General features: G+C 41.1%; 1 protein-coding gene across 1 annotated transcript in view; it reads right to left on the reverse strand.

Moving 5' to 3' along the window:
- Positions 1–16,968, reverse strand: part of plekhb1 (pleckstrin homology domain containing B1) — a 103,473-nt gene that overhangs the window by 42,676 nt on the left and 43,829 nt on the right. Inside the window, exon 6 of the mRNA XM_041198662.1 lies at positions 14,943–14,982. Coding sequence (XP_041054596.1) covers positions 14,943–14,982 — 40 coding nt within the window. The remainder of the gene's footprint in view (positions 1–14,942; positions 14,983–16,968) is intronic.

Genomic DNA, 16,968 nt, shown 5'->3' on the forward strand with positions numbered 1-16,968 from the left:
TACCTCCACAGCTCAAATTCTACTTCTTTACTTGTGACATGCCATGGAATGTTATTAACATTACTGATGGCATATAAACATAAGTTATTTAGTGTGGTTTCTAAAAGCTGGAAGTCAGGAAACCGATGTAGAAGTTTTTAAAATCAAGATACTGAGACACTTAGGTGAAGGAGCAAAGCCCACAGTGTAAAACGTCATGAAAAGAATAGAAGGCGTGAGGTAAGGAAGGAAGTAGTAATAATTCAGCAATTCCATGCTAAGATTTTAAAATGCTGTGTATCTGCAAGCATAGAATGCAGATTAAAAACCATTTAAAAATAAATATGCTTACTCACAGCAATACACCTTATTTTTTTAATTGGAAAACCCTAAGAAGCTGCTCACTTAAACCCCTTTTTATGAGAACGTAACACCAGAAAACACCATTAAATATTCCTAACAGCAGCTCTTATTACAACATCCAGCAGTTCCTTTTCAGAACTGTCAGCTATTCCTTGCTTCACATATCCTGATGGACGGGCACATTACAATTATTGTTCATTTCATCCTTATTCCTGTTAGATATTTAATTTGATTTCCTTCTGATAAACTAGAAAGGATGTCCATAAAACAGTGAAAATGTGAGATAGTTTCAGTCTATCTCATTTTGTTATTTATTAGCTGTGATTTAGGACATTATCTCTTCTAATTTATCACTGTCATTAAGGTTTAGCCATGCATATATTTCAGTTGACTGAAGATGGGAGTCTAGATTTATTAGAAAATACAGGAAGCAGATAAGACTCTGAAAAGACATTTACAATGTGATTTATATGAGGTGTTAATTAATTACAAGTCTTTTCAAAGAATAGAAACAGTTTTAATATGTTATGTCTGACAACTAATTTATAGCGCTAGTTAGATTACAAACCTTAGTTTAGCAGATTACAATCTATTTTCAACAACTAAATGTACTCATTAATATCACGAAAGCACAGCTCCTGTTCCTTTCCACTGCAGGTTGATGGTAAATGTACTGAACAGAGCTCCTACGGAAAGCTGTTTCAAAGACGCGCTTTTTATAGCAGAATAGGAAAGAATTAAAATCTTCAGAGATGTTTGGGGCCAGATGTAGACGAGGCCAGGCAGTGGTAGCAGGTTCCTTCCTTGGACCAGTTGTGTTTTTATAATAATCCAGAAGCTTTCATGATCATTTTTCTGGTGCTAAACCACAAATTACTATATTTATTAAATGCATGACAGTGACTGCTAGATGGATAGACGAGTAATATTCCCACTACGCTACAATATCCTATAGTACTTGTATATGTGAAGCATTTCACATGTTAAAGAGCCATAGCTTGGGATGTACAGTTCGTCATATTAATGCATAAATGCTTAATATATACATATGACATTCGTTTGTTTAGTATTTTAAGGGCAACATGTTACCTTTTAAAGTTCTAACTTATAAACAAATAGATCTCCCATGGCATCACTCATAGAGGCAAGAGTTTATATTATTCCAAAGGATGAGGGAGGTGTGTATGAAGATCAGGGGATGCTAAACGAATTTTAAAAAGTCTTGATACAGCAACAGTAAAGATCTATAAGATATTTAGACCAATTTTATTGGTTCCCTAATTTTCTTTTATTGGGAGATTTTTCTGGTTGATTATACTTGACTTATTGCTTTCATTAATGCCTAATAGTTCCTTATTGGCACATTTCTAGCCACTTTCTTCCCTTTTGATTTGTACAGTCCTTATTTCCTCAGTTATGGTTTATTGCGGTTTGCAAATACAAAATTTGAGTCAATCAGCTATAAGAATGCCTGATGTTTAATGTCAAAGGAAGTGTGAAGGGGCAAAGCACACACTGGAAACAAGAAGATAAATAAAACTCTTGTGCACAATGTATGTTTCTTCTGAATGACTCATTCACTCCCATCATGCTGTGTTCTCCACACAGAAATGTACCAATACCCTATTTATTGTATTTACCCACCATTGATTCCTCCCACCTCTGTCTCCAAGACACGAGGATCTACAATGCAATTCAACTGAAAAAACTGGGCGGAATTTTATCCCTCCCCGCCCCATCCAGGTGAAGGGTGGCAGGCAGGGGTACCATAAAATTGGGTGCATGCCAGCCTACCTGCCTGCCCCCCAATCCTGTTGAAACTTTAAAAGCGGCGAGGAGGTGTCGGGTGAAGTCCCAGTAGCAGAGTTGCAATAAATGAATCCATGTTGTAGAAAAAGGGCAGGTATAATCGGCTAGAAGAGCAGAGAATGCAACTGGGAAGTAAGGGTTGGAGGAGATGACAGAAGTAGGGTGAGACAAGACCTCAAGAGGACTTGTAAATGATGACATGACTTTGAGGTCAATGTATTGGGAAGGCAATCAAGGGCATCAGCGATAGATAACTAGGCGGTGAAGTTTTGGATAAGTTGGAGTTTACAATTGTGGAAATGAAGAAGCTTTTTTTTATTCTTTCATGGAATGTGGACATTATTGGCATTTGTTGCTCATCCCTAATTGTCCTTGAGAAGGTGGTAGTGAGCCACCTTCTCCAACTACTGCAATCCATCTGATTTCTGTAGCAGTTTAGTAAACTGAGTGGTTTACTATACTATTTCAGAGGGCAGTTAAGAGTCAACCACATTGCTAGGGTCTGGAGTAACATGGAAGCCAGACCAGGTAAGAAGGCAGATTCCTTTCCCTAAAGGACATTAATGAACCAGATAGGTTTTTACAACAATTGATGTTGGTTTCATGTGCACTATTACTAAGCCTAGCTTTTGATTTATCCAGTTGTCTGTCTGTTTCTTTCTCTCTCTCTCGTGAAGCTGGGCTTCCATTATGTACTGCCAGGCCACGCAAAGCGTAGGCATTTACAAAATTCTTTCTTTCTTGAATATTTTGGCCTTACATGTGATCTACACTAAAGCCTAGAACACAGCCTTTCCTAACACCCTGGCAAAGTGAAGTTACTTCCTGGTTTTTTACTCTCACTCTTTCATTTTACTTCTATGATTATATCGACATAATTTTCATGTTTAATGCAATCATCTTACCCCAGAAGACAAATAATTGAGGTTAATCCAAATAAAATCCCTTCGAGGCTCTTGGCAAATAGATTTTTGTTTATCGATTCAGTTTATCTCTCATTATTTTCTGATTACAGGTATTTTTTGTTTTATTTTTTGACCTAAAAAGTACATCTCTGCTTACATCTGATTCCAACTGATCCTTTCATCCAATTAAGGAAATAAATCAGAACACTCAATTGTGTCTAATATTATTATGTTTGCATGCAGCAACTCCAATGTGTTCCAGGCACTTTAATTGTGTACATTATGCAAGTCATTTTACTGCAGTAAAGAAAATGCCTAATGTGAAATCTGGCCCACTTAAAGAAATCTACAGAAACATTTAAAAATCATTATGAAAGTTGAAACAAAAATAGAGCTGAAGAATGGAAAGGTTCTTTATAAGAAAGACTTAGGCCAGAATTTTACCTCCCCCAGGTGGGCGTGCGCCCAACGAGTGAAAAATTCAGGCCTTACATTTATATAAGGCCTTTCATGAAGAGCTTTAAAACCAACAAAGTATTTCGGAATTGCAGTAGGAAACACAGCAGCCAATTTGCAAACTGCAAGGTCCCAACAACGGCAATTAGATAATTTTAGCGATCTTGGTTGAGATATAAACATTGGTCAGAACACTGGAAAGAACTTCCCAGCTCTTCCTGAAATAGTAACATTGGATAGTTGAAGTTTACTTGAAACATCTCATCCAAAAGATGGCACCTTCGACAGGGAGTGCCATACATCTTCAATATTGCACTGGAGTGCGAGCCAGGATTATGTGCTCAAGTTTCTGGATGAAGGTATAACATCTAACTCACACTGTTTTCCAAAACTGCTGAGAAAATAAATCTCATCTTGATACTGACCAGGTGTCACTATTTGGAACAATTATTGTTAAGACATTTCAGGCAGATATACTGTCAGTAATTTTATCATCCAATTACCATCATGCATGAGGGAATACTTTGTGTGATTTAATGCCACTCCACAGAATTATTTAAATGCTTAACACAGCAGGAAATTATTAAAAGAAAACTAAAAGACTAATTTAGGCACACATTCAAGGCCAAATTCAATTAGTTTAAGTAGTTCTTCACATTCTGGTCTTTTAAAAGATGTACCACAATGGCACTAAGTTGCAAATGCTGTAGATATTAATAACACTGACAATATCAATGTAGTATTACATAGTGCTGCAATGCCACTTAAAAATTCCCGCAGTCTCTCTGCTGTTTCAGGAGTGGAATGAAACATCATATTAGAACACAGGAGGACAGCAGCAAGGAGGACACCATGCTTACTGGCCACCAACTGCAGACATCAAATGAACAGCCTAGTTTAATCAGACGAGCTGTGAATTTGGAGATTAATGGTCACCAGGGAGATAATTCCTGAGATGTGTGAAATTCTGGCTGCAGATCTGTGGATAACTACAGCGAGCTACTGCTCTGTCAGTGGCTGTATGGGTACCAAAATATATCTTTTTTTTAGCTACTAGGTCTTTTCATACACTATGAAGAAGACAACAGTGATACAGGTCAAAGGATTATATTCATCCACCTTACAATAGATTATTGATTCATTGCTTCAGAAAGCTTCCATATTCCATTAAATTATAAAGAAACATCTAGTCAGACAGCAAAATTGTATCCCAATACTACTTTCTAGGCTAAATTTTGAAATGGCAGTGGAGTCAGGACTGGAAGCAATTTCCTGCTATCAGCTGGTGTGCCAGTTTGCCAGCAAGTTCGCACCTCTGGACCGTTTTGGAACATGCTGGTTTGGGTCGGGGGTGGGGGGTTTGGGTCGGGAACCAGCTACCCAGCTGCAAGTGGCAAGCTGCCATTTGAGTATCCTTAAAGGTCTATTAAGGCCACATTGCCGAAGCTGACTACAATTTTCCTGTTGCCATGTGTGTCCCTGCTGAGGCTGAAACACAGCCCAGGTACAGGGACAGCCTCCTCTTGGCAGATCAGAGGACCAGCATACCATCTACCATTTTTAAAACCCCTTCCCAAACCAGTGGCCTGATTGCAAGATGGCCATTGCTGTGGCTGCAGACAGCCCTGTGGAGCGATTTCACTTCCACTGTGATGGTCTGGCAGCTGTGGCCAGTTTTAATTTCACCTTTTAAAAAAAACTTCATAAAGGGCACCACAATCTTGAATCGCTCTCTCTCTCTCTCCTAACATCACAGCTCCCATCTTTGGCAGTGGGGCTGCTAATCTCTCAGGACTGGAGGACCTCCTTTTGACCCTCCAGCCTCATCAGCCACATGCCTGTGCTTAATGGATGGCAAGCACGCACCCTGGCCACTAATTGTCCACTACTCACAATGGCAATGTGCTGACCCTTTTTATCCCACCTTGGATGAGGTTTTGCAAAATGTGGGCTGCCCGCCTGCCATTTTGCCTGTGCGATGAGAGTGAAATCGCGGGGGTAATGTAAAATCTGGATCAATTGGGTTTTCAATGGCCATAAGTGGCCTTTTAATTAATGGTAGGCGGAGCTCCAACACCCACGCGCCCCCACTGACCTGAGGATTGTGCTTGTGTGGGATGACGTCGGGATGCTCGACTGATGCGATTTTATGCCCGATCGGGTCAGATATGTGCCCGCCCGTGAGGGGTAAAATTCTGTTCCATGTCCAGCATGAGGCAGGGATGGGACAAGGAAAAGGGTCCGACATCAAAGTTCTGACCCTGGAACCAAAATCCAGAGAACTCCCAGATAACTGGGCATGGCATTCGATTATGAAATGGAGAACATATGAACATAAGAACTAGGAGCAGGAGTAGGCAATTCAGCCCCTCGAGCCTGCCCCGCCATTCATTACGATCATGGCTGATCTCATTTCGGCCTCAACTCCAATTTCCTGCCCTCTCTCCATAACCTTTCAACCCATTACTAATTAAAAATCAGTCTATCTTCTCCTTAAATTTATTCAGCGTCCTGGCATCCACTGCACTCTGAGGTAGCAAATTCCACAGATTCACAACACTTTGAGAAAAGTAATTCCTCCTCATCTCTGATTTAAATCTACCACCCCTTAGCCTAAAACTATGGCCTCTCATTCTAGAATGCCCCACCATGGGAAATACCCGCTCCACGTCTACTTTGTCTATCCCCTTTAGCATCTTATATACTTCAATTAAATCTCCTCTCATCCTTCTAAACTCTATTGAGTATAGGCCTAAACTGCTCAATCTCTCCTCATAAGACAAGCCCTGCATCTCTAGTGAATCAATCTAGTGAACCCCTCTGAACTGCCTCCAGTGCAATTACATCCTTCCTCAAGTAAAGGGACCAAAGCTGTGCACAGTACTCCAGGTGCGGTCTCACCAATGCCTTGTACAGTTGCAACAACACTTACCTATTTTTACACTCTATTCCTTTAGCAATAAATGCCAAAATTCCATTTGCCTTCCTTATTACCTGTTGTACCTGCATACTAGCTTTCAGTGATTCATGCACGAGGACACCTAGATCCCTCTGCACTGAAGCATTCTGAAGTTTCTCTCCATTTAAGTAATAAGTTGCCTTTTTATTCTTCCGACCAAAATGGATAACGTTACACTTATCCACGTTAAACTGTATCTACCAAATTTTGGCCCATTCACCTAACCTGTCCATATCCATTTGTAAATTTCTTATTTCTTCATTGCAACTTACTTTCCCACTTATTTTGGTGTCATCTGCAAATTTAGCTATAGTACCTACTATCCTTGAATCCAAGTCATTAATATAGAATGTAAATAGCTGGGGCCCAAGGACTGAATCCTGTGGCACCCCACTAGTTACAGCTTGCCACCCAAAAAAAGACCCATTTATCCCAACCCTCTGCTTTCTGTTGGTTAGCCAATCCTCTATCCAAGCTAATATATTACCCCTAACTCCATGTGATATTATCTTGTGTATTGATCTTTTGTGCGGCACCTTATCAAAGGCCTTCTGGAAGTCCAGATATACTACATATACAGGATCCCCATTATCCACTTTGCTTGTCACATCTTCAAAGAACTCTAGCCAATTAATCAAACACGATTTACTCTTTATAAAACCATGCTGACTCTGATGGATTGCATTTTGACTTTCCAAATGCCCCATTACTACTTCCTTAATAATGGATTCCAACAATTTCCCAATGACAGATGTTAAACTAACTGGTTTATAGTTTCCTACTTTCTGCCTCGCCCCCTTTTTGAATAATATTACAATTTTTCCAATCCACTGGAACCTTTCCAGAATCCAGGGAATTTTGGAATATTATGGCCAATGCATCCACTTTCTCCGCTGCCACTTCCTTTAAGACTCTGGGATGTAGGCCATCAGGTCCTGGGGACTTGTCACCCTTTAATCCCAATAGTTTGCTCAGTACTTTTGCTCTAGTGATGGTGATTGCTCTAAGTTCCACCTTCTCTATATCCTCTGCACTACCTGTTACTATCGGGGTGGTACTAGTGTCCCCCACTGTGAAAACTGAGGCAAAATATTGATTAAGCGTCTCTGCCATTTCTGCATTCCCCACTATTAACTTCCCAGTCTCGTCCTCCAAGGAACCAACATTCACTTTAGCTACTCTCTTTCCTTTTATAAAGGCAGGCTCCCGCCTTAAGGTTGGACGGGCAGGTCCATTAACTAAAATAAAAACAAAAAAACTGCGGATGCTGGAAATCCAAAACAAAAACAGAATTACCTGGAAAAACTCAGCAGGTCTGGCAGCATCGGCGGAGAAGAAAAGAGTTGACGTTTCGAGTCCTCATGACCCTTCGACAGAACTTGAGTTGGAGTCCAAGAAATCTCCGCCCCCCACACACACACCTTAAACCAGCTTATATTTCAACTCTTTCTTGGACTCGAACTCAAGTTCTGTCGAAGGGTCATGAGGACTCGAAACGTCAACTCTTTTCTTCTCCGCCGATGCTGCCAGACCTGCTGAGTTTTTCCAGGTAATTCTGTTTTTGTTCAGGTCCATTAACTAGTCTAATTACTTTACCCATGGCCTCAACTGGCTTTTGCCAGGTCAGCAGGCGCGCAGCTGATTCGGCTGAGCCCCCGCCGACCTGAAAATTCCACCCGACGTCACCCCGCGTTATTTGATGCATTGGTGAGCCCCCCCCGCTCACCGAACTCAATATCTTGCCCCAAGTTGAACAGATAGAAGAACTTGCATTTACGTAGGGTCTTAATGTTACAATGTATTTAAATTAAAAAATCTTAAATTTTCACAAAAATAGCAGCCAGTTACACAAAGGCAGGTCTCATAAATAGCAATGAGATAAATGACCAGTTTTTTTTTAATCCTGTCGGTTGAGGATGAATCTTGATCAGAACACTGGGAGAAAACCCCTGCTTTCCTTCGAATGGTTAAGTCGGATCAATTCTAATCCACCTGAATAAACAGATGGGGTCTAATTTTAACATCTGATTGGAAAGACTGGGTGTCTGCCAATGAAGCCCTCACTTTGTAATGCAATGAATTCCCAGCCTAGTTTATGTGAGCAAGCTCTGGAGTGATGCTCGCCTGATTCAGAGTTGTGAATGTTACCACCAAGCCAGTTATATTTTGTGATTTTAAAAGAGCAGGCCAGTTAAACAAAACTGCATCTTAGCTGCAGTTTTTCTCAGCCAGTTCTTAATATGCCTTTCCTAAAAGGCAAATTAAGAAATCTACAGTCCCCTTACTATAAATATATATTGTGTATTATATACTAGAGGACTCTGACAACATAAAACAGTGCCCTTTGAAATCTACTGTGAACAATTACCTAAGGATCCACCAGACACACAAAAGCACAATGCCCCATTGGAACTGCTGACTATGTCTGCGATTCTGTAATTTCAACCTGCCAGAATAACTACCAAGTGCAGCTCACATGGTTCCTCACAAAAACAGAAGAAAACAACAGGATAATTCATCTGTGATCAAGGCTTCTTAGGTTCAACAAATCTGTCCTTTTTAATTCAAAAAGCCATACTGACAAAGGTAGTAGCAAGTCTTTTGTTCCTTGGCTATTAAGTCACTCCCTACTGTGCATCGTAACTAGTTGTAAAGCCTACATGCTTTTGAACTGGGAATGGTGCACAACATAGGTGAATCCAAGGAGAGTGAGAGATAAACATAGTGGGAAGAATAAAGAGGTCATTTTCAAATATCATGGTGCTGACAGATAGGCAGTTTTGGGAACCTGTGTTTTTTTATCAAGTTGATCCCGAGTGGTCAAGTGGAAGAACTATGACAAAACAAAACATTTATTTTCCAGGTGCTAATGACAAAGAATGGGGCAGAGGCTAGTGACTTCCTAAATATTCTTCAAATTGTCACAAGGCCTTGCACCTACGATTCCTTTATATTAGAGGATCTAAGGAGATTGTACTTTTGTGATGATGATTTTGAAATGTTTTGGAATGTTCTTCCAGATATTTTATGAATAAAGTATACTTTTCAAAAAAAAAAAATCTGAGGAGCCCAGCCAGCAAGACAGGAGAGGCTGAGGAGGTACATGATTCCTTTCCATTTGCACCATCCAAACAGTTCTTCGTTCTTGGAGAACCGCAGCCAGATGGCCCCAAGAGCCAGTCCTGCCGCTACTCTCTCAAGTCTGCAGCTGGGCTACTGCTTCCACTCCTGATTGGCATTGCAAGATCCTGACTGGGGGTGGGTTATGTTAATGGCCCATAAAATTCAGATACTCTGAAGCACGGAGCATAGCACAGCTATGCTTTGTCTGTCTGATGCTTTGGCATAGAGTAGAGGGCATGGAAATTCTAACTACTTTCAGAGAGGTGGGTATTTATATTATGGTGTTAATTTTTTTAGACAAGGGAAATTTCTTCTGCCATGTCCAGTCTTGTCAGTTAACATTGTGCATTTAAATCATTCACTTGCAATATTGCACTATCAATTAACATTTCCAGAAACTCAAAGTAAATTTATAGTGAGAAAGGTGATTTGGCAGCATCTAAAATTGATGTGGTAGTGACAGATAGCATTACAGTGCATTTAACCATAGATCAACCTCATAATTAATTTTCCCTACAGTTGGTGTCAGAACATGTTTGTGTGTTCTGGGTACACTAGAGTGGAAAGGATGCACCAGTGCCCTCTGATAGCATTTAGTGTCAAATCTTGACAATCCTAAAAACTAAAATTAGCCATGAATCAGAATTCAATTCTGAATTTTCAGGCCTCTGAAGTTAAAAATGCTGATGCATTTTCCTTCTTATCCTATTTTATTACATGAATGAACAGCTTTATTTGGGCAACTTTATTATGAATTAAGGTAAGAGCTGCAGAAGGCAGGTTTTAAAGCTCCTAACATTATTAAACAGTAGTTAGATATGGAAAAACACAATGGCGCAACACTCCTGATTCCCAGGTGGGATATTTTATATTTCAAGCGATTGTATCATGGAGAAGCAATGGACAGATGAGCAGATGGTTTCTCTGTTAGAAACATAGAAACTTGGAGCAGGAGTAGGCCATTCTGCCCTTCGAGCCTGCTCCGCCATTCATTATGATCATGGCTGAACAACCAACTCAATAGCCTGCTCCCGCTTTCTCCCCAAATCCTTTGATCCCTTTCACCCCAAGAGCTATATCTAACTCCTTCTTGAAAACATACAATGTTTTGGCCTCAACTACTTTCTGTGGTAGCAAATTCCACAGGCTCACCACTCTCTGGGTGAAGAAATTTCTCCCCATCTCAGTCCTAAATGGTCTACCCCGTAACCTCAGATTGTTCTTGGGGAAGTTGGAGCAACCAGTTATAGTTTAACAATGGCAAAAACTTGACAGGATATCTCTTAGCAGAGATGTGTCAACGTGCCAAAGGGGGAAAAGCAGGGTCAGGAAGAAACTATATTAATGATCATCCCAGTATTAAAATATATTGCCTAGGCTACTTGTTATAGTAGTTACAAAGCTGTTGAGCTTCATGCAGCTTTTCATTAAAGATGCTGTGTAAATCTTCGGTTTTCAGGTTTGCCTTAATTAGTACTAGATTCAACAAGGAAGATCCAGGTTTGCATTGAGGAGATCAAACATAGAGTCACTGATTGTTTTGAGATGGTTTTCACGCTTTCATATAAAAATGACTTTTATTTAAGGAGACTTCTTCACAAAGATATAGTTCCACAGTTACTAATAACCCACCAGCTCTTCACCCAAAAGGCCAGTCATTTGTGAGCTCTGACAGTTAGCACTGGTTAGGCTACCTGACCTCTTGAGTGTCAGAACAAAACTCAAAGCTGTCTTTGCCCAGTGTCCACCCAAGTGAACATAAGACTTGGCTCCCTGTAGTGATTACAAGCAGATATCTTGTCTGTTTTTCCCTCTTTAGCAGAGGGACTTTGCAACCAATTATAATGCCCTAAAGTTGCCCTAGATGTGATCAACAATCTCACTCAGCCGAGAACAAGCGTTTCATAAGTTGAGATAAGAGGGGTAATTTTGACTTGGTGCGGTGTAAAATGACCGACAGAAAATTGACAGAAAATCCCTCCCGATTTTACTTAACATTAACTTCAACAGAAATAAGTCAGGAGACAATATAACAGGCAGTCAAAAGTCAAAATGACCTGGAGGCTTTTGAGATGAAAACAGTTCAGAGCCTGGAAGAGAACAGTGGGGATGCTTTCTGGATGAAACCTGGAAGAAAGGTTCTCTGCAGGTTCTGCCAAATTTAAATGACAGGACCTGTTTCAAATTGTCTTAAATGTCAGACCGACAGGCTGCCTTGGGCTGGAAAATAACCAGGGAGCTCAGGGAGCTGATAGCAGGTACGTCTGATAGTGCAGCGGGGTGGGGTATTGGCAGGAGGCAACAAAATCAAATTGGAAATTGTGGAGGATGAGAGGGGCGTGTTTAAAAGGTAAACAGCGAGCTGGGGTGGTGGGGATTCTGGGGAAGCACGGCTTCTTCACTTGGCTCACAAACAGCTCAAAAGAGGTACTTAGATCATGAATCCAGCACTCATGTTGGGGGAAGGTTGGTGGAGGTGGGGGAGGGTTAAAATTTTTCACCTTTACCTCTGAGCTACCCAATGTTTCTCCCCCTACCCATGTGACCATATTTTAAATTGCAAATAAGGAACAATCATGTGATCTCTAATGTCAGTCACTTAGGGCCAGATTTTTGCGGGCTCAGGAAGACTCCACGGACCTTTAAAAAAGGCGGGTGGGACTTGGATGTGCAAGTCCCATCCCCATTTCTGACAGATCCAATTTTTGATAGTGCTGAGTTCATACATACCCCCATTTTGGCTGTTCCAAGCACCCTAACCCGCAGTGTGGGAATCACAAATTGATGGAATAGACGTAAATGCTTTTGAAGGGTAGGTAAGGCCTGTATAACTGCCATGTTCTGAAGGTTTTTCAAACCCCTTCTCCTAAAACTTAAAAAAACAGGGTCACTGAGAGTTAAAAGCTGGACTGTTTCAATTAATAGGCATATGTTAGAAGAAAAATTAACATCAGGTTAAAACAAAATACTGTGGATGCTGGAAATCTGAAATAAAAACAGAAAATGCTGGAAAAACTCAGCAGTTCTGGCAGCATCTGCGGAGAGAGAAGGTGAGTTATCATTTTGAGTCCGTATGACTCTTTTTCAGAAAAGTCATATGGACTTGAAACTTTAACACTGTTTCTCTCTCCACAGATGCTGCCAGGCCTGCTGAGTTTTCCCAGCATTTTCTGTTTTTATTTATGCAATATCAGGTTGTTCAATTTCAATATAGCTCTTTATTGACATTTCCCCATGGGCTATCATAATGTAGTTATGAATGCTTGGCTGAATATCAAAAGCTACAATTATTTCAGCAGGATGTTGAGTTTACAGCTTGATTGACAGCTTAAAGAGGCTATTCAAAGATTAACTGTTTTTGACGTGGGGTCTGAATACAAGTTTGTTTTAATAAGGGACTGGCCACTTGAAGGTATATGAAAGATTTGAATGGGTTTTATAAATGGAGTTTTTTTCACTATCAAGTGTGTAGGAGTGAGAGCTGTATTAGATTGTTATAAGTTTTTTTTCATCTCCACATGGCTCCTGTGGTCTGCCCATGATGGATACTAGGTGAGTGGCTATGGAGTTGACATGGAGGGCATGAGGGGCCATGAGAGATGGGTGAGGGGCATGAGTTGGCATTGAGTTGGCATGTGGGTATGAGGGATTTTGGGGGTGGGTGTGGGTGAGAGTGTGTGAGGCGTAAGGATTATAGGATCTAACAACTTCTAAACAACTGGGACAAAGTACTAGAGAAGTGAGGCAGGCCTTCTAACCAGGCCGCCTCACACTTGCCTGCCCTCATGGCTGCCTATGCTCTGCTTCAAGGGTTGGTAGGCCCAACTTTTTTCCCCTCTACCCCACACTGAAGTTAAAATCACAAATTTTGGAGTACTTTTTAAGCAACACGCATCAGGTGAGTCGGGAAATTTCCCAGATCAAGCTATCTACCTTGGTAGCCAAAATCCAGCCCAATGGCCAAAAATAAGATGAAATTAATACAAAAACTGTCATTGCTGTAGTAAGTATCCTATCTGCTGCAGTACAAATCCTCTCTAAGCTGTTCCTGGCTGTGTCTGGGATTGAGCTTGACTGGAAGCTCACAATGAGGAGTTAAGCTTCCTATATGATTCTTTGAAGTCCGTAGCAGTACACTGTAAGAGGACGGAAAATGTTTCCTCGTATCTGGTAATTGAGATGTACCGGCAATCTAATTTCATCACAGGGATGAACTTCACAGGTACAGTGTAAACAACTGAGACAGTGGGTTTTAATCTTTTGCATGAGGAGAGTAATGATTGATGACAGCTTGACCAATTCTTATCGGCCAAAGGGAAAGCTGAGCATCCCACATACCAAACAACAGAAATAATCATCAGCTGTTTCTAATTAAGGTTGCTAGTTTATGTTGACTGATAAGGAAAATGTCATTTTTTGCTGATGTGCGATCTTGGTGAGTAGGGCCAGAAAGCCCAGATGGCTAAAGGAGCTCAAAGATGTGCAATCTCCATACTGGCTGAGGTAGTTCTTGGGGTTTGCCTCTTCTATTTGCCCCATTGTGATATCATGCCATCATTAAGCCATGATTAGCAAACCTCGGGCAAGTAAGGAAACTACATGGAAAGACAGAAAGATTGCGGCATTTATCAGGGATTGCATTTTACAATTCCATCAATTTTTCCATGAAAACTGCAAAACAGTGGATGTGGTCATTATCTGCCACATTCTGGAGAAACATGAATATGAAACAGAAGGTGATGCAGCAGGGGAGCAATCCAATCTATACGACAGTTTAGAAGATAATGTAAAACATTGTACAAATTGCAAAATAGGAGGCTTGCATGAAACACACAATTCAGGATAACAATAATGTATTTTTAATCTTACATAAAAGCAGACACTTCTAGCTACAGTCTACAAATATGAAAAATTAGCCAGTGGTGAGCAAAGCTAAGTATACACATTCAAGCAGGATACAAACAGGTCCTTTATTTATAACCTCAGTTCAATCCAGAGGGATGGGAAATCAGCAGTAGAATTCAGATCTGGTGGTCATGCATCAGACACCTCAGAAACCATTAACTGCAGCCACAGTCCCAATATCATGTGGGGTGTATACCCATCAAAAAATGACTGTATGTGGCTGGAGTATAAGCTCTTAAAATCCACCCCAGTCTCATCCAAAGTGAGCCATATTTGGGTTTTGATCTCCCTGATTGGGCCATCCAAATTTGGATTAATTCATAGGTGTACATTTTCATATACCTCTACTTGACTACTAAGTAATGCTCAGTGTAATCTGAAAAAAACTAACCTTGGCGTAATTAGCAAATTAAGTTTCTTTTTAAAATGAAAAACATTCTTACCAGGCTGTACTTAGTTTCCAGGAAAGCCAGCTTCCATGCCCTGCCACACACAAGAACAAAATCATTTTCACAAGTTGTTTCAGTGAGACCCTGTAGAATTTTTCCACACTTTATCAAGAAAGTGCACGTTAAAGTTTCTGAAAAATTTATATCAACTATCTGTTGATTATTACCAGCAGAATCAAAGTGTATTTTTGAACTATGACTCATTTTAAACTGTTACTTGACAGTGGATAAATGTACTTGATAGCCTTAAGCAGCATCAAAGCCCTAAAATTCCTCCCTTTTTCTTTTAGAAAACTGCTCAATCTGAGTTGGGGGTGGATTTTATTTGGAGTCAACAGATGGTACTGGCTGAACATCAGCACTATTTACCTTGCAAATTTGGATAATTATAGGCACTTTAGGGAAAGTTTTCCAGAGACCCTAGAGTGGGTAACAAAGTTGGACACTGGCATTTATCAGGCACTGTGGTGATGAATATCAGACTGTACAGTCATTTTAAATATTGGGATGGCAAAGTGTGTAAGATACTCGATAATAAAGGTTTCCAGTCTATGTTTCAATTTCCAACTCAAGCCACTAGAAATTCCTGATAGACTTGCAAATTTAAAGAAGAAATATATAATCAGTGAGTGGTTTATTGAAGTGCTGTACATCATATGCTGAAAACCATTTGGTGGCTAATGGGATAGAAACTGGAACTCATTATGACCCAATATGGGGTTGGGCCATTTTTCAGATGTCCTTTGCAGCAACCTGAAGAAGTATTAGGTCTCTTACATATCTAAATCAGGGGCCTGTTTTAGGCTCCATACTTGACAGCAATGGGCAGAATTTTCTGCCTGCCGAGTGGGCAGGCCTGACCCAATCTCCGGCGGGCAGGGAGCCGATCCCCACTGGAGAAGCGGGCCCTGCCGCCATTTTACGTGGGCAGGCCAATTAAGGCCCGGCCAGCGTGATGTCCAGCGGGAAGCACTATGCGCTTCCTGTACGGGCTAGGAGGGGATTTCCCAAAATCGAGAGTGCACTCTTTTGCGCATGCACATGAAAGAGCGCACATCTCCCTGAGGCTAAGTGCTGCCTTAGGGAGATCGCTGACACTTTTAAAAACATTAAAAATAGAAAAAAAATCCTTAACATGTCCCCCCTCATGTGACAATGTCACATGAGATGGGACATGTTCATAAGTTACACTAAAACTTTGTTAAACTGTTTAAATCCCTACATGAATTGGGATTCATCCTGCCTGTGGATGAGGTTTCATGTTTTTTCTATTTCCTTCCAGGGCACCTGGCCTGTCCGCCAACCTTAAGGTTAGACGGGCAGGCCCTTTAATTGTTTCAATTATCCTGTCAATAGCCTCAATTGGCCATTGACTGGTCGGCGGGCTCGCAGCTGATTTGGCTGTGCCCCCGCCTTCCTGAAAATTTAAATGGGGCGGGATGATGTCGGGGGATCCCCCCCAATGTCATCCCGCATCATTTTACGCGTCAGCGAGCGGGCCCCGCCTCCTGCCCACCGACGGCAAAATTCAGCCCAATGAGTAGAGCAGGGACTGAGCCAGCTTCAATTACAATTCTTTGACAGCCACTAAATTTTCTTTCTAAACTTTTTGAAAAATGGTTGTGGAGGCAGGAGAAGCAGCAGAACACCCTGAACTTCAAAGTACTACTCAACGGTCCTCCTACTTATTGCTACTCCACCCCTCTTCCCTTCCAGAATATATCTTTGGGTAGTGCCAGCGAGGTAAGTGGTGCTATATTTGTCTTCTTAAAATGGGACAGCTGCCTGTAGAGGTACCTCAGGCTCTGGCAGCTTGCCTAAATAATAATGAGGCCCAAGACCTACATTTAACCAGTTTTGGATGCAGGTTCTGTGCCGCTACTGCCCTGCAAACAGGCTTAAAGGAATTCATAGAATCAGCGAATAGCTACAGCACAGGAGGCTGTTCAGTCCGTCATTTCTATGTCAGCTCTCTGCAAGAGCAACTCACCTATTCCCATTTCCCTGCCTTTTCCTCATT

The sequence above is a fragment of the Carcharodon carcharias genome, chromosome 11 (assembly GCF_017639515.1).
Source record: "Carcharodon carcharias isolate sCarCar2 chromosome 11, sCarCar2.pri, whole genome shotgun sequence".
In the NCBI taxonomy this organism is placed as follows: domain Eukaryota; kingdom Metazoa; phylum Chordata; class Chondrichthyes; order Lamniformes; family Lamnidae; genus Carcharodon; species Carcharodon carcharias.